The sequence below is a fragment of the Nuphar pumila genome, chromosome 7 (genome assembly GCF_984573655.1).
Source record: "Nuphar pumila chromosome 7, dmNupPumi1.hap1.1, whole genome shotgun sequence".
NCBI classification, from domain to species: Eukaryota; Viridiplantae; Streptophyta; class Magnoliopsida; order Nymphaeales; family Nymphaeaceae; genus Nuphar; species Nuphar pumila.
In genome coordinates this window covers 125,909,348-125,928,277 of record NC_143255.1, presented here as the reverse complement: position 1 = coordinate 125,928,277, position 18,930 = coordinate 125,909,348, and the positions used below count along the sequence as shown (strand labels likewise).

The window sequence follows — 18,930 nt, the reverse complement described above, 5'->3', positions numbered from 1 at the left end:
ATATTTATAATTAAGAGCAAAAGATGGGACCAAAATGAAAATTTTCCATTTTTTAAAATGCGGGAACTCTCTCTCTCTCTCTTCTCAACGGCGTCCTCTTCCTCCTCTTCCCACCTCTCCCGACCAACCCTAACCCTTCCGTCTCCAACTCGCGAGTTGCAGAGAGTTGAGTTAAAAGAGTCTTCACAAGCGTCCATCGTTGGGGCGAGGAGGAGCGTTCGCCGACATGAGCGTCGGGTCGCTCTCGAGCTCCGCGATCGCGAGGTTTTCCTATGTGTTGAGTTCCTCTTCCTCCGGTAATACTTTTTCTTCTTCTTCTTCTCTCTTTTTTTTTTGTTCCGACGGTTTCGTTACGATCGTGTGGTGCTCCGATCTCGTTCTTGTTTTTTCTCGTTTTGGGGGTGAGTTTTTAAGTTTTTTCGTGGAATATTGGGAATGTTGGTGAATTTTTGTTGTTACAATTTTGGCTTTGGATGTTTTATGATTTTTTACGGTTGAAATGCTATTTTTGGTGTTCCTCGATCTTGCGTCGAACCCTCTCTGTATGTTGATGCGGACGATTTTGAGTTTATGGATTTTTTCTGAGGATCGGTTTTCATTTCGTTATGCTTCGAACGATCTTGTGGTGTTTCGTTCTTGTTTATTTCTTTGTTGTTGTTGGGAATTTTGATTTTGATTCGTGGAATTAAGGGAATGTTGATGAATTTTTGATGTTGCTATTTTGGTTTTAATACGTGTTATTTGTTGTGGCTGAATGTAGTTTTGGGTTCTTTGATCCCTCGTATTGAATTCTCTCTGTACGGAGATGTGGATGATTTTGAATATATGTATTTGCTTTTTTATGTTCTCCTTTGATGTTTAATGATTTCGTTATTTTATTTGAAGATCTTGAGAAGAAAGAGGGAAGAAGGATTAGTCTTTTGATTAGTTATTTGTTGTTTGTTTACTTCTATTTGTGTTTTTTCTTTGTCTTCAGCGATCTTTGTTTTTCTGGAAAGGGTTTAAGAGCGTTGTGAGCGAGCTTTTTTGGTTATGTGAATGAGGGAAATAATGATACATTGGAAGATTCTGTTCCCTTTGGAACTGCATGTTGTGATTAGCAAAGATATTTAGATTTTTGATACATTTTCTGCTTTGAATTATTTTATTTGTATTTTTTTGGTGGAGGAGAATATTGCCTAATTTCATGAGTTGTACATAAGATTAACTGCCTTTCTGGTCTGTTATTATTGAGAATGGATTTCCTATCGCTTGTGTATTATGTGATCTTTGAAGTCTGTCTGTCATTGGGATCAAAGGCCCTTGTAATTGTTTTGAGATGGTTCATGAAGTTCCACACGAAATATGTACATCAGTTAATTTTCGGATCCTGTGGATTTCATGTTGAAGCGATATTTGTAGCATTGTGCTAGTTTTTACAAGTTAGGAGCATCACACGGAAAGTACATGCAAAAGTAGATATACATTATGGGAATTATGTGCCTGAAGAATTGATCATGCTTTTCCAATGTTGGCATCTGGGGTGCCAATATCTTAGGAATGTGGATGCCTTATTGGTCGTAGGAGGTTACATGAAAATTGACCTGCTATTTATCATGTTGCAAAATAATGTTTATCATGCCAAGGTGGTGTTTTCCATATTATATGTCCTGTGTTTTTGTCCAACATGTTTTCTTCATATGTTAGCGTCACCTGAGGAATGCATCTATGTTTTCTTTTGCAAAAAAAATCTTTTCTTATTTTTGTATTTTATTTTTATTCATTTCAATTTTAAAATTGCAGATATTTTCCAGATCTTTTTTGGAGATCTATTGAAAAACTTAAAATATCCTGATTTGCTTGCCGAGATACAGTTGAGATTGATATATGTGATTATGACGAAAGCAAATGACATTGCAGATGCCTACACAAAAGAGATTTTAAACGCTAACAAGCAAATCTCCAATGCACACAACTACCTATTAGTCAAACTGATAGAATGGGAGGCTTTATTTCCACTGAAACCATGTTTGATTGTTACAAATTCACAGCTTAATTGCAAACCTAAGTTATTTGTTTGCAAAGTACTGCCTGTATACACTGTTTCGTTGAAGAATTTAGCATTTGGTATTCATTGTGGTCCACCATTGGTGGATTCAATTTTGTTTGTATTATGAAAATTTTCCATGAGCCAGTGATCTTGTCTTGCTGAGATACAGGAGGAACAACAGAATCTTGATTTTTGATCTGAGGTTGAATTCTGTGTAAATAGATTGTGATTGGTGAAGAGGGTGATTGAGGTTGAGTCCTATGTAGACTCAGAATGGAAGGCAAGAATACAGAATTTGTATGAGAAGTAATATTTGTTTTTTTTTTAGAAAAGTATGAGAAGTAGTAAGTTGAGGAATGGAAAGAGACTAGTATCCACCGATGGTCTTAATCCCACCATCTCTTTATCAGTTGTAGCATTTGATACACTTGTGGTTTCTCTTCATCTACTCATTCTCATTTAAGACAGAAAGGTGAAATGCTTCCACCCATGGTACTTCTTATCAGAAGTCTGTTAGAGGCCTTCAGAATATGAAGTACTAGGTGCAACTATAACCATTCTTCCATCAAGGTGAACCCCTTATAAGTGGGATGCAGCAGCTACAACTGGTTCTACTTGATGGAATATTCTGGACACCACCTGTGACAGCTTAAATGGTTGGAATAGCTGTATTGTCCAGAGTTTGGTTTGGTAATCCAGGACTTACAGAGCAGCATTTCTTGGACCAGGTTCTATTTTTTCACAAGTTGTGATAAAAGAATCATCTTGGGCCTTTTATTTGCGATGGTCCTTTTTATTCAAGGCACTAGATACTGCCGAGGAATTTTTTATTACTTTGAGTAGGAACACTCATGCGTTGTGACATTATCTTGGTGGTCTGCTAGTTGATTGTTATTGCTATCCCAGGGTGTCCTTCACATTTGTTATATAAGAACAATACTATTCTAAATATGTGAAAGCTCCTCATGTTGAGTGGACACTTGTTTTTCTTTGAAGGAATGGGTTCTTCTGGTGTAGGGGGGAAGTGACCTGGGATGGGGTATGTGAGGTAAGCTGGTTGTTGTTGCATTTAATTCAATGGAGGATATTGTGATAGGATTTAGTCATATACCACTTGTATCGGAAACTTTGATAATGTCATATCCAAAATCCAGCCCTCTGGTTATTCTTATTGTGATTATGATCCAGTGAGAATCATGTTCATCCGTAACTTTTGCTAACTGCTTACTAAATTGTTCCTTTTTCAGTATTAGTAGATTGTAGTAGAGTAGGATAGAAATCATGTCTTTAATACCTAGTCACTTGCATTACCAAATTATTCCTTTTCCAGCACTAGTCGATCTTATAACAGTAGCATAGAAATCACAAGCATCTTTAAGACCTAGTCATTTCCCACATGCTAAATTTTTATGCTTTCATTTAAAACTGAACACATTCTTGGTCAACTCAGTTGTTTCTTTGTCATTTTAAGTCAATGTTTTTGGCTTCATATGCCTTTTTTATCTCACTTCTTTGATGGATTGGCACTGAGTAAAATCAACTTCTGGTTGTCATTTGGGTATAATAATATATCATTATATTGCACCATCATATTTTTAGAATTTATAAGATTAAATGATTCTCACAGCTGATGCAACAAATGGGACATTGGCATGGCGTGGTAAAGGTGTTTGGTGCATCTGTATGCAGCGAAAAGGGACTTATGAGCGTATATGTATTAATTTGACTCCATTACAGGTGAGTTTTGTTTGCAAGCTGCACATGATTAATAAACAATAGAACTAGGATTACGAGTCATGATTTTTTGAATTTTCAACAACAATTGTTGTTGATGTGGGATTTAGGTAAAATTTGTTCTATTTTTTCTTGCAATTGCCATTTCCAATAAGTGCAATGCTGGTGCTGTATAGCACTGATCTCTTATTCTATTCTTTTGAGCTATTCAATAATTTATGCAAATATTTCTCTCTCTCTCTCTCTCTCTCTCTCTCTCTATCTCTCTCTTACACATACACACACACACACACACACACACACATTAATGTATCCTTTTGCCTTTCTCTGTGGTGACCACTCTTTGCCGTATCATGTGCTCTTTCTTATCCTTTTTTTTATTTAAATCATGGTTTTCTTTTCTATTGCCTCAAAAAAGAAAAAGTTAAAAGTGGAGATTATACTGTAAGATGGTTGTGTTACCCTTGGTACTTATTTTTGGTATGTTATGTGTCTATAATTGCTTTTCCTTTTCCTTATGTTACTACACCTTCTTGGCTTCTTCGAGGAGAGATATATGTATCATATGGCCTTGTTATTGTTGGAAATTGAATTGTGTCTAGGTTCATAGCTAAAACAAAATATGCTGAAATAGATGTGGAGATTTAAAATTTTATGCATGCATACGATAAAACTTTAATTGAGGAAGCAATAAAAGAGGAGATTATAAGTTAGATAGAAATGCCATGGGCCCCTAATTGCCTCTTGCAGTCTTGTGTCTGTGAGGTGGCACACATCTTTTATTTGAAAACTAATTATGGTTAACAACAAAGAAGAACATCATGTAACAATAGTTACATGATTACCATACCAACATAATACACAAAATAAAGAAATTACATCAATGCCAGGCCCATCACTGAATACATCATTTGTCAGGAGAAACTTATATGGCACCATATTGTGTGGTAGCCCAGTGACTAGTCATAAATACTATAAGACAGATGCAACCTTTTTGTGAGAAAAGCTCCATGTATGATTTGCTCAACAAAATGGCCTCGTTTTCCCTAAATAATATTAAAGAAAAATGGGATAAGCAGATTTCTCCTAATTAAACTTTCATAAAATAAATGTAGCATTTTTACTTGAAAAGGTTAAAAATATTGAATTGCAAAACTGACACACGGACAGTTGGTTTGAATTAATAAAATGGGTATTACTATGAGCATGCAACAGCACATGGTTATGCTTCAATTTTTTATGATAAGGGTGGTGTTACATTGTTGAACTATTGCAGGAAGAACAATTAGGGCGTTTGAAGCATCGCATGAAAGCAAGCTTCGATTCCTCAAAATTGGATCATCAGGTGCAGTTTGCTTACTATGCAGTTATCATATGTTTATCTATAGCGAGCCATTCATAGAATTTATACTGATTTGATGGATCAGATGTGTTAACTGGTTTGAGTTGCATTGACCAGCCAAGGGGTTGATGCTCCCATGAGGGGCTATCGGCAGGCCTGCCTTGAAAAGAGAAAAGGAAAAAAATTGTTATTTTGCTAATGCAACAACATGCTACTTTTGAGGAACTATAGGAGGTTGCTCTTAAGTTGATTGCCATGCATGCATCTGGAAGACGAGCCAACATATTTGACAAGCATCTGGATGTCCATATGTTCATCGATACATCTATATCTAATGTTCAACAAAATCCTAGATTCTAAATGCAAAGAAGGGGGAGGAAAATTTTCAGGCATCATCATCGACACCAGGCACCAGTCTCATCATCACTTTCTTCATTATCAACAACTTTTTCCATCTTCTCTCTCTTCATCACACACACACACACACACACACACAGAGAGAGAGAGAGAGAGAGAGAGAGAGAGAGAGAGAGAGAGAGAGAGAGAGAGAGAGAGAGAGAGAGCATTTGGTGACACAATTCTGTTTTGGTTGTAGACCGAGAGAGTAGCATTTTCTTGTTCATGATTGACGTATACATATCATCGTTCAAGTTGTACACAAAGGTGTGCCGGGAGAATAAAAGTGTTGTGGCTATGCAAATTTAGTATTTCTTAAATTAACTGCACTTATAAATTGGTCAACATTTTCACTAGATCAAATGCATAACAAAAATGATAAATTACAATCACATAAATATGCACTTGGCACATACTACAACGAGTTCTTACACTTAACCTTCAAATCATATAATTTATTTAAATGTGTGGCACTTATATTCTAGGAACTCATGGATTTTTAGGAAGGGAACTTATTTTTTTTTATTCTCAAAAACTGAGATTTGGTGATACGATTCAGTTTTGATTGTAAACTGACAAATAGGTAAAAGGGGATATTCCCTATCTGTAAGTTTTCTAGACTCCACTTCTATAGTTGGATATCAGTAAACCCACTTCTAATTAGATATCTCTTTATGTTTAATAGTATTATCAATCTAATGGAAAGAGATTGAGTGGAGGTTTTAGACTTGTCGACAGACCTACAGCTTCTTGGTGAGTTGATATTTTTTAACCTGTTTCAAATTGTGAAACTCCCACTTTATGCTTTCAGGAAGCTCTCAGAGTTCTTTGGCAGACTGCATACCCTGGACAGGAGCTGAATGGCTTAATATCTGAACAATGGAAAGAAATGGGATGGCAGGGAAGAGACCCATCAACAGATTTCAGGTTCTCCAAGTGTTCGTTTCATAGTTCTTTTGGGGTTTCTGCTTGGCAATCTTTAGCGACCCATTAACTCAAGACAGAAAATTAATGTTTTACAGGGGAGCCGGTTTCATTGCTTTGGAGAACTTGCTTTTCTTTGCAAAAACTTTTTCTGTAAGGCTTTTTTGTGCCCAAGTGATTACATTATGTTTTTTTAATTTCTATGTCACAGATACACTATTTGGGTCCAGTGTCTAGGGGACAGAGGCACAATTGGAGGCACACCTCATGACATGCTTTGACACCTTTTGGGCACCAATAATTTTTTTAGTAATTTGTTGAATTTTATTGTTTTTATTTTTAATGATGTTTGAGTTTAATCCATTACTTTTGTATATATACTGCACTTGATAGATGTATTTTTATGCATTGAAAATTAACTGAAAAAATGTCTTGAGTCAGCATCGTATCCTTGTTTAGTTTAATTTGCTACTCGCCGAGTACGGTAAATTGTTTGTGCATGTGCTCAGGCACATTCACTTGCAATATATGCTTAAGTTAACATTGCTATGCCTAGCTAATGTGTGGGCTGTCCTTGATCTTTCTTGAAGATCTCTCAATTGTATAGGCAGTTGCCATTCATGCCTATACTCATCATTAGGCGAAATGGTATTGTTGAGGCATAGAGGCCGATATCAAATGGATGCTTATTAGTTGAAAATTTCTTCAAATTCCCATTTGTTCTGGAATACTGAATGAAAGATAAATATTGGGAATTGCACAGAACACTATCTGAAAATTGCTAGGGAAAAAAATAAGAACGTGCATTCAAGCTGAGATTTGGGACTTAAAGAACAAAAAAACTGACTAAAGATTCCTTTTTCCATTTTGATCAAGATTTCTAACGTATCAAATTCCTATTAGATTGCTGATAAATGTTCTTAGTAACATCTTTATTATATTAATTAGTTGTTGCTGTGTTAATTGATTGCAAGTTGTTTCTTCAGAGTTACAGAGTTTAGATTTGATTTTAGTTTTATTATTTCATTTAGATAAAATGATTATTCACTGATCATGTAACTTCTACATTTTTTAATGTTAATTCCTTTTTTTAACCTTTTGCTCCGCAATGAAAATTTACATGATTGCCAGCTCATTCATTTCTATTTTCTTACACTTTTATATCAATTCTTTTGTTGTATGGGCCTAATACTAAATTTCATGGTGTTTACTAAAACTGTTGATGACATTCTTAACAAAAATTTCTTTATGATCTAGTTATTTAGAGATAAGAATTAATGTTTTTCATTCTCATTTAAAAACTCCACATATCTGTTTTATTCAGACATCCTTCCAACGTTTGTTGACCAAGCAGGGAGGAAAACGAGCCACTTGGGAGTATCCATTTGCTGTTGCTGGAGTAAACATTACATTTATGATCATCCAAATGCTTGACCTGCACTCCTGTAAGAATCCGATAGCATGCACATGCATGCATAGACAATCACATCTGCTAATGGTTATGATGCTTGCAATCTCTCTCTCTCTCTCCATATATCTATCTATCTATATATATATATATATATATTGAGAAGCATTTTCACCTTCTGCTTGATATCTTTGTACTATTCTATGATTGGAGAAAAGATAGGACAGATGAGCTATCACCAGCTAGGCATGCAGTTCTTTTTATAGTTTTATCTATTTGTTTGTGCTTGAGCCTAGTCTGCTTCTTTTTGCTACAAAAGTGAATAACCTCCATATATATGCTTTTGTTTCACTGCCAAATAGAATTTTGACCGATAGCAGAATTTTAATATGGTCTTTAAGTTATTTCAACTGTTTGCAGCAAAGCCAAGGACATTGATCGGTGCTGTGTTCATGCAAATGCTTTCAGGTCACTTGTCAAGCTCATTTTAGCATTAATTTCTGTTTCCATTACAGACACTTGATATAGCCTGCTATCAGAAATTGCAAAGGTGGCAGATATCTTACTAACTTGAACATATTCCTGCTGTATGTTTTCAGAGGATGAATGGGCATTCGACTTGCTTTACTGCATTGCTTTTGTGGCTATGGATGCACAATGGCTGGCAAAGAATGCATCATACATGGATTTTAATGTAATCTTTGTGCGTGTGTGTGTGTGTGTGTGTGTGTGTGTGTGTGAGAGAGAGAGAGAGAGAGAGAGAGAGAGAGAGAGAGAGAGAGAGAGAGAGAGAGAGAGAGAGAGAGAGAGAGTTTTGATGTTGAGAAGTGATTATGATTCTGAACACACAGGATGTTTTGAAGTCGACTCGAGCTCAGCTGGAGAGGGAGTTTTTGTTGGAGGATGTATATCGGATTGAGGATATGCCATCATATGGCCTGCTTCTGTGAGCACTAGCAGCTTGTGAATTTATTTTGCTGTTGGTGCTCGTTCCTGCAGGCTCGCTTCAACAGTAACAAACTAACACAATTGTGTTTCTTCATGTATTGTTAAATTATTGTCAAGTCTTGTATCATTCTGGTATACTATACTACTGTGGCCCCTTTCAAGGGGAAGCATGTTCAAATGGAATTCATTTATTTATTTATTTTTCACTGCCAAATAGAATTTGACCAATATGGTCTTAAGTTTTTTCATGTGTTGGCAGCAAAACCAAGGACATTGATCTGTGCAGTCTTCATGCAAACGTTTTCAGTTCAGGTCACTTGTCAAAGCTCATTTTAGCATTAATTTCTGTTCTCATTACAGACACCTGATATAGCTTGCTATCAGAAATTGAAAGGATGATAGATATCTTCCCTCCAAAGTGTAAGATTTTGCAGGGATTGGAAAATCGACGACCTACAATGCACCAAACTTTCAATCCTTACAAAATCATATTTTATATCGAAAAAAATATGATCCAAGAGTTGATTCCTACTATTTTGACCATGCTAAATGCAGTTATGTGGTTTGGTTCGGTCAAAATTCGACCTCCCATTATGAGTTCCAACTAAAGGGTTCCGTGCGCATGAGGGTACAAAATCTAATATCCGCACTTCTCTAAACCATATCTTACCTCCTATACTAGCATTTCTTGAACAAAGTGTCGGGATATATAAAAAATCAATTGTATATACAAAATATGCAAACATATAAATAAATATTTCAATGATATAAAAAAAGTCTAGAAAATTGTTTTTATCCTGCTGATATCATGATAAAAAAAAATGGCATTCTCAAAATAGGTGATATTGAAAATATTATGTTTTTCCTTGTATAATATTGGTCTTTGAAATTTTCAGCAACACTGGTGACTATCATTTAAAATGTGATATATTTATTCAATTGTTTCTTATATTTTAAAATTTTTAATCTTGTTATTTCTGTCAAAAGTTCTCATATAAAAACTCAAAATTGATAATTTAAGAAATTCACAGCCGAAAATTTTGTTGTTTTAAGCTTTTTCCACTATGCTTAGCATTAACATATTGGCACATAAAAGCATTGATAGAAATTGAACCAACACTAGAATTCTTTCAGCTGCATTCTGAACTGGAATTTGTTTGGGAAGTTCTATGGCATAATCGGGCTGCAAACGGATGTGATATGGGCTGGATCCGGGCTCATCCAAATCCAGATTTTCTAAAGTTCATTTGAATCTGAGTTTGAATCTGGGAAAGATCTGATGATGTAATATCCAATCCAGATCCGAAATATATATGTTGATATTGGATCTGACCAAGAAGAACAAAAATCAAGGTTTTTACATGTAAAATGTGCAAAAGCATCAGAGTAGACCTAAATATGAACATAGATCTGCTATGGATCCCACTTCAAAAAACACTCCAAATACATTTGTTGATCTTACTTTGATGATTCACATCCAAAAATAAAAGTGTCAGATTCAGATTCAGATCAAAGGTCTGATCCAACCCGGTTCCTCTGCACCCCTACTTAAAAGCCCACAATTTTATAATTGACGTTTGTTACCAAGGGTGGGCAATGGGCCCGCGACCTGATGGGCCAAGCAGACCCGGGCCCGTTAGGTACCGGGCCGAAACCCGGCCCGTTATATATGTGGGCTGAGCTCAGGCCGGCCTGCAGGCTACCGGCCCGATGGGCCTGAGTTATTTATTAATTTTTTAATAATATATAAAATTTTAAATTAACTATTACATAGTAATTTAGATAACTATTATTATTTACCTAATCAGTTGCATGGAAACTTACTATTTGTTAATTATTACTATTTATCTAATTAATTGCATTAGGTAGGAATTAGTTGCATGGGAACTTGCTATTCTCTAGGTGACCCATGATTTCAGTCAAGCATTTAAGCATTTTAGGATTGGGCCAGGCCAGGCCGGACCCAGCCTGCTTCACATTGGCCCGTTGGGCCAATGGGCCGGGACATGGGCTTCTCTTCAAACCCGGACCCATTAAGAACCGGACGGGCTGATGCCCACCCCTATTTGTTACTTTAGACTCTGTTTTTTTTTGTAGGATATAAATGTTGCATTATATTATTACCAATTGGTTAAAATTTTAAGTGAAAGTTAATGAGTTTTAGGCAAAAAGCACTGTAATAAAAGTTCAATGATGAGACCCAAGGGATTTGGCATAGTGGGATGGGGCTTAGACCATTTGATGGGTAGTCTAGGTTTAAATTCCATGGGCGTCACCCCCTGCATGAGCTGAAGCTTGGCGATTCCCTGTGGTCGTGGGGTAAGCCGTCAGTGTTTTATGCCAGGCTGAGCCAACGCCGCTAGGTCTATGCGCCTGAAGCATTAAGTATTGGGGCTCCACAACGTCACAAAATCAGCATAGATGCGGGAAAAATGTTGAGAAAATTATCATACATACAAAAAATATAAAACTACAAAAACACAAAACGTTAATATCAAATCTGATATTTTTTTGAAAAACTACTACTTTTAAAACATCGCCATTTTTTCAACACCATCACTATGGGCCCCTCTGGAGGGCGTCAATGGGTCGGGTTTGACCCAGACCCGAGCTGTACCAAACCCTTTAGGGTCAAGGCTTGGTGGTAAATAAAAAGGTCTGATTAGAATCCGCGTAGGACCTTCGGGTCCCATTAATATATGGAATTTGATATGATTTGTAAAATTTCATACCAGACCCAGGCCCGACCTGAGTTTCTACTAAAATCCATAATTTTTCAATATAAAAAAGGAAAAATATTACTTTACCAAGTATAGGGTCTGAATATCGTTTTTCTTATGGTGGTTTCGATTGGACCCGAATTCAGAAGCAGTTCAGTCATCTCAGGTCTGGGTCTGCTTCTACCTGGGTTCAAACCAAATCCAACCCTTGGACACACCAACACCATGTGATCGTGGCATACAAAACACCATTAGGAAACCAAATAAACAATCATCAGAATAATCAAATGATAAAGACAAAAAATCACAAAATATTTCAGTTTCTTCCAAATTGGTGGAGGCCGCGCGAACGCGTTCCCCCGCTGACACAAATTATGACGTCCACTCTCCCACTTGGGGAGATGGTAGAAAGACGCGCCTCCCAAGTGCAGTGGAAGCCGCCTCCCTAGGCCATCGACCTTATTGATCGCCGATAAACCCCGCCCAGGTAAGTATGGTTATACTATGCCATCAAGCCCCTTTTATAACCATTCACTTCTCCACCTTCCTCTTCTCTCTTCGATGTGGGACTATTTTTCCTTGTCTTTTGTGCCTGCTACAAATAGAGAATATCGAGGGGTTGATTTACTACCAACGGGCCAGGAACAGTTATTTCACGTCACCTTGTGTTGCCATGTTGTATACAGGGGTGTCAACTGGTCGGGTTTACCCAGACCTGACTCAGATCAAACTCTAAAGGGTTCAGGTATTGTGACAAATATGAAGACTTGATTAAGACTCAGGTCCGGACCCGAAGGTCCGATTAATACATGAACCCGAGTAGAGTTTGTGAAATTTTATACCACACCTGAGCCCGGTCTGAACTCCAATTAAGACCCACAAATTTTTAATGTAAGAATGATAAAAAATATTATTTTACCGGGTATGGTCCGGGTCAGGTTCATGTAGTTCTTATCGGGTTCGGGTATAGTTTTGACTCAGGTCTGGACGATGATACCATACCTGAAAATCTGGTCCAAGTCTGATTTCACCCGAGTTCGAACCAAACCCAACCCAACTCGTTAACACCTCTAGGGGTCGGCCTAACCCCAGCTTTCTCTGTCGAAAAAAATACAATGTGTTACTGAGGACGCTTCATATGCTAGCAGTTTCCATTTACGCCTTGTATGTGAAGCTCATAATGACTATTTATTATTTGTTCCTCTCTTGTATGTTTGCCTGAGGGAAAATAAATTATACAAATAAAAGACATTTGGGTTTGGAAACCAGAAAGCAAATGGATCAGTGTTTCGGCCCTTGGTCTTAACCAGATCCAATCCATATTGCCATGTTCAAGTAGTATGCATTTGTATCTGAGTCGGATTTGGAACAAACATGGTCAGGTCCATTCGGATGTGTGATAGAATCTGGTAAACAAATTCTTGTGATTAGATTTGAGTTAGAGTCGGACCCAACCCTATGTCAGTTGACTTTTTCACGTGTAGCTTTACCAATTTTCAACGGATACAAATACATACCACAGGACTCTCGAATCGTAACCAGATCCAAAACCTTACTATGAGATCAAGTTAGACCCAAATCTGTAACCAGACCCACTACTCAGAAGTTAGATACAGTCGCAGGACCAATTTCAATCCCTATTTTCAAATGGGCATGTTCCAAGTCCAACCGATATGGTATGGCATTGGTGTTGTCCCGGACCGAGCATTTGGAATGGGGCATGTGCGCTTCTAAGCCCGTGACAGGTGAATTGTATATCCCTAATTGTGTGTGCCATTGCCTCATGGGATAAATCCATTCTCAGTTACATCGGGCAGGGACCTATGCTTGGTTTTTTCAGGCCACTAGGCCAAGTATAAAATAGCTGATGCAATCAAACGCATGGCTTCGGCCCGTCCAAGCCGATATCAGACACAAAATTTTCACATATGTCACATGGATGCGGCTGCAGATATAGGGATTCGACCAAATTTAGTAAAGTTTTCAATACAACTTGTATTTAAATGGATATGGAATGACAGTCAAAACAGAGTATCCATGTGACAGTTCTTCACTGACCTTAAGGCTGGGCAACTTTTCATGGATGGTTGGCTCATGCCAAGATCACCCAGGCTCACACTGCATCCTGAATAGGAAATGGGTACCCGCCCCACCTCACCCCATTTGGGCTGGGATGGAGGACATGAAACTGGAATTTAGGTGGGGATGAACTTACTTTTCACCCAGCCCCGTCCTCGATCCACGTTAGTAAAATAACTAAAATACCTTTAGGGATGACAGTAGACCAGGGAAAAACGGGGCCCCACCCTGCCTCGCTCCATTTGGACCGTGGATGGAGAACATGAAACAGGGATGGAGGCGGGACTGAAAGTTAAAATCAAAACCCTTGCGGGGATGAAAGCAAGGATGGAGGGCAGAATTTTGAGACAGGGAAGGGGTGGAGACCTTGTCCCCCGCTTCCACCCCAGTCCATTGCCATCCCTAATCCTGAACAGTTGAATTTGGCTGAGCTCGGTGTGACTGGCAAGTCTAGGACAAATGTTGTGTATCTGGACCGCACAGCATTTGTCTTGTGGATCAAATGCACCCAACACAGATTCTGATTTGAATTTGAATTAGATCTTACAAAAAATACTGCTTTAAATATGATCTAAATTAAAAAATCATCTTATTAAAGAAATCCAAGTCCAATACAAATGCATTTGAGATTTTTCGTGAAGTGCACAGATGGATTGAACATGGTCAACTTGATAGGAATCAACTGTTGGATATCATTTTTTTGACAAAAATAAAGTTTTAAAATCAATAAATTTTGACATTGTTTGTAGCCATTGATTTTTGAACAAGCTAGAAAATCACACATTTCAAAGTCATTGTACTATGAGACAATTGACAATGAATCCAGCGGTTAACACACGTGTGGACCATGTAATAAAAGTAGAATAATCCCATATGGGTCTCACCCACTAAAGCTGATAGGTTTAGCCAAGCTTAAGACCGAGACCTGTCTATTCTACATTGTTTTGCACCTCTAAAATTGCCTTGAAGGTGTACTTACCCTACAAGGATGAGGGTCAATAGCGACAATTCTTTAATGGTGACATAAAATGTCGCTTCTATTGACTGAGCAATAACTGCAATTTTGGAATTCTCGATAAATGCATTGGCACTAAACAAATATCACCATTATGGATATGTCTATAATGGGGCCTTAAGATATCGCCGTTATAGGTATACATGTAATGGTAACATTATATGGCCATTAACTATATCGTCGTTATAAAGAGACTTATACCAACAACATTAGATATCGACATTATAGGTACTTTTATAACGACAACATTATATGGACACTACAAGGATGAAGGTAAATAGCGGCGACACTTTTACGACGATAATAAATGTCATCACTATTGATAAACTACGACAGATGTGTCGCCATTATAAACATACCTATAACAACGACATTATTTAACCATTAAAACCACTTTAAAGACAATATTTAATGATCAATAATGTTGCCGTTAAATATCAATAACATGATATATAACTGTTGTTATAAGGTTTTACTCAATAACAATGACTTATATATTGTCGTTATTTACTCTATAATTAGAGCTTTTTTGGACAAAAAAATGCTCACTTTCTCTCTATCCAGCCCCACTCCTCCCTACTTGGGTGATGCCATCGAACCCCAGCCTTCTTCCTCCCTACTCAAGAGATGTCGCTGAACCCCGACCTCCCTCTCGAAGATCACCCTCTCTCTTTCTCTCTTTTCTTCCTCCTCCTCTTCTCGTTCTTCTTCTCCCCTCGTTGTCGCCAATGTGTCGAACCTAGCTGGGGCTTAGTTCAACAAAGCCGAACCCAATGTCAAACCCAGACTGGGTTGGGTTGTGCTTTTTTAGGGTTAGGGCTTTTTATAAATTTTTTAATTCGCAATTGGTTCTTTTTTTTTTGTTTTTTAAATAAAATGAATGTTTATTTATGTGTTTTCTTTGCAATTAACATAAAACATGATTCTATATACTTGATTTTAGTTAAAACTTTGCAATTTTAAGTTTTTTTTAATTATCATGTATATGAAATTATGAATGATATTTGTTAGGCCTTAGGGTTTATTTTTTTATTTACTTTTTTTAAAATAACATGAAAACATGTATGTCATGCATTTTATATATTTTTTTATTTACTTTTTCACTTATATTCATGGTTCTTTCAAGTTCACGTGCATAATGATTAATGGGAGTGTAGGTCACGTGTATACTCCATTGTTGTTTGGTATTCCATAGTATATGAGGCATATTAAAAAACCTCATAGAAATGATTATATCCCTATGTTTATAGTTGTATCCATGCCAAAACATGCAAGTTATGGATGGGTTAAGAAGGTTTTGCTTATTGCCACAGTCAATTATATTTATAAAAATGTCCCCATGTCTTCAACATTACCGCATCACATAGAAGCAAGTTGTCAATGGGTTAAAAAATGGGACATGATGTGCAAATCTTCATGCACAAATTATAAGTTGATCTAGAGTAAACTTATTATGTTCACAATATTAACCCATTTGAGTGTATTGTATGACTATTGAGCATATTCATGTTAAATCTATGTTACATGAGTCTGAGTTCCATTGATACTCATTTATAATGTAATACAAATGAGTTTATACTATTATAATTCTTATATTTAAAAATTTAGATTTCATATTCTAGTTCTCATATTTCAGTTCTTATATTCTAGTGATTCATCAATATATATATATATATATATATATATATATATATATATATATATTGATGTCTTTTCTCAACTTTAGATAATTTTATGGGCATTTCTTAGAATTTTAAAAATTTGTGTTTTTATTTGTAAATGTCATTTGTTAAAGATTCTCTTGTTGAATATAGTGGGGTCGTCGTATGTGAATATTGATCAATCGTAGATACACATTCACGTCATTAGTTCTAAACCTTATACATTTGGAATTGATCAACTCATTGAAGCGTCATGCTCTTATATCGATTATGTTGGTAGAATGCTATGTTTATCTCGAGATTGCAAGGATAAAAAATATAAAGTTACACCACTAATCAAACTATACTTGACTGGACGTGATTCTACCATAAAATATATTCAGTCCCATGTAAGTATGACTCAAATCCACGTAGATGCAGTGCATGTACATCATGATGAGAGCAAGGATACAACAAAGATTCACAATCGGGTCTAGGAAATGTTGAACAACGTTATTATGTAGATAATATTGGATCCAACTGTAGACGATGGTGGCAAACACATGTCCCTTCAAGACTTAATAGGTGATGTTTGGAGCGATTTATATTCAGGTTGGACAAAGTTAACAAAACTAAATTTCATTGTCAAGTTGTTACATATCAAATTAATAAACAATTTGAGCAATAAATTGTTCGACCTGCTGATTGATTTGTTAAATGAGGCATTGCCCGAGTAGAAAAGATTGACAAACTCTTATTATGAGGCAAATAAATTTATGAATCACACTAGCTTTGGTTACGTGAAGATAGTTGCATGCATGAATAACCGTGTATTTTTCTAGGAGCATAAGAAAAAAAAAGTGTCTAAAGTGCAATCCTTGAAGATGAAAACCACACAAAGGCAAAGAAATGAAAGTTTCTCAAAAGATATTACACTATTTTTTCATAAAACCGAAGTAGTAGCGCTTGTTCGTGAAAACAAAAACAACATCAAATATGAGGTGACACAAGACCCGACGTGTAAGTAATAAGAACATACTAATTCATCCATAAATAAGCTAATAGCGATGAGAAACGTCATCGCTATTGACCCTCATCCTTATAATGTTAAGGAGTAAAATAAGAGTAGAAAAACTTGCTACAAGGTCGAAGCTAGGTGTACTTCCCACAGTGCAGGAAAGACCGCAAGAGTTCTAGAAGTCAGAGCATTGCCAATATATATTGGGTTTTTTCCTTGGATTAGCCAAAAAAATCATGATTTCCTCAGTGTAATTATTATTTTTTTTACTCAAAGAAACTGCTCCAGGCGCAGAGACCTAGTCGTGTTGGCTCAGCCTGTCATACTTATTATCATTGTCCCTTTCGTCAAGCTTCATGAGGGTGAGATTGGGATTTGAACCTAGACTGTCCATCAAACGGTCTAGCACCCCCATCCCACTACGCCAAACCCCTTGAATCTCCTCAATGCAATTATTCATTACCCAAACATAGCAATTATTCATTTTACACCCAAACATGTTCAATAAATAAAGACCATAACGTAGAGACCAAGCAGGGTGATATCCCATGTGGTAAGCGGGGTTCTGTGCCAAGCCCAGGTTTGATAGGGCCCATGAGACCTGTGATAGAGGTCAGCCTAACCCCAGCCTGCCTATCATTTTTTTTTTTTTTTTGCGGACCCTAATAAATGACAACAAACAAGGTTCAAAAGAGAAACCAGATTAAAAATCACCAAAAATCATGACAATCATGGCATAAAATCACGTAATGCAATAACAGATACTTGAATGGGCTTAATGCCCTCAACCATTTCTTAACGCCCAAACAGGAACTGAAGCAGAGTCATAGATAGTGGTGTGAACGGGTCGGACTCACCTGGGTCTGAACCGGGTTCTGTTTTGACGTTTAGGTACTGAGTCCAGACCCGGTTCCCATCGGGTCTGCTACAAACAAATCCACACACGCACCCTATAAGGATTACATGAATATGCGTAGATTTTCATATTGTACGCAAACTTATGTGCTTTGATTATTCTGCATTTGGACTCAAATTCAGATCAATATTTTTGTTGGATCTGCATCACACCTGATCCATTTTCACATGCTACATGTAAAATGTATGCTGACAACCTAATTTTAACAGATGTGAGTAATAAATCTACTTCATAAGGTCCATTTCAGATTTGGATTCAGGCATATTGTTTAAAATTTGGACTATTTGATCTATCATGTTTCAGGCTGGATGTACTGGCACCGTATCTAACTTTTGAGGAGTGGGTTTGGTTATAGATTTGGGTCTAACTTGGCATTATAGTGAAATTTTGGATCTGGTTATGATCCGAGTCCTTTGGTATTGTATCATTAGATTTTTTTTTGGTAGTCAAGTATCACTTGAAAATTGGCAAAGCTACACGTGAAAAACGTAAATGATTTGGATTCTATCACATATCCGAGTGGGTTGGGTGTGACTCTTACCCAAATTTAATCAACAAAATTTGTTTACCAGATTCTGTCACATATCCGAGTGGACCTGACCATGTTTGTTCCAAATCCCACTCAGATTCAAATGAATACTACTTGAACATGGCAATATGGGTAGGATCTGATTAAGACCATGGCCCAAAACTCGATCCCATTTGCTTTCTTGTTTCCAAAGTCCAAACCCGCACATATAAGGCACAAATGGAAAGTGGGA

The 18,930-nt window shown here is 36.8% G+C and overlaps 1 protein-coding gene and 1 non-coding gene across 2 annotated transcripts; one reads left to right on the top strand and one right to left on the bottom strand.

The window, feature by feature from the left end:
* The first annotated feature begins 226 nt into the window (after positions 1-226).
* LOC149833395 (uncharacterized) lies at positions 227-8,965 on the top strand. The gene is made up of 9 exons (XM_090013424.1): positions 227-296; positions 3,657-3,766; positions 5,040-5,108; positions 6,313-6,428; positions 6,524-6,578; positions 7,750-7,870; positions 8,254-8,301; positions 8,433-8,527; positions 8,685-8,965. The coding sequence occupies exons 1-9, from the start codon at positions 227-229 to the stop codon at positions 8,781-8,783; spliced, it is 783 nt and encodes a 260-aa protein (XP_089869550.1). The 3' UTR covers positions 8,784-8,965.
* A 2,870-nt stretch (positions 8,966-11,835) lies between these two features.
* Positions 11,836-11,996, bottom strand: LOC149833394 (U1 spliceosomal RNA). The gene has a single exon (XR_016433466.1). It is a non-coding gene; the product is annotated as a U1 spliceosomal RNA (small nuclear RNA).
* Positions 11,997-18,930: the final 6,934 nt, after the last annotated feature.

What these genes read in the sequence shown, in the direction of transcription:
- LOC149833395 (XM_090013424.1), top strand. Translation starts at nt 227, where the DNA reads ATGAGCGTCGGGTCGCTCTCGAGCTCCGCGATCGCGAGGTTTTCCTAT. An exon ending in CCTCAAAATTGGATCATCAG is followed by an intron (nt 5,109 to 6,312) that starts GTGCAGTTTGCT and finishes TTATGCTTTCAG; the next exon opens with GAAGCTCTCAGAGTTCTTTG. An exon ending in TCTTTGCAAAAACTTTTTCT is followed by an intron (nt 6,579 to 7,749) that starts GTAAGGCTTTTT and finishes TGTTTTATTCAG; the next exon opens with ACATCCTTCCAACGTTTGTT.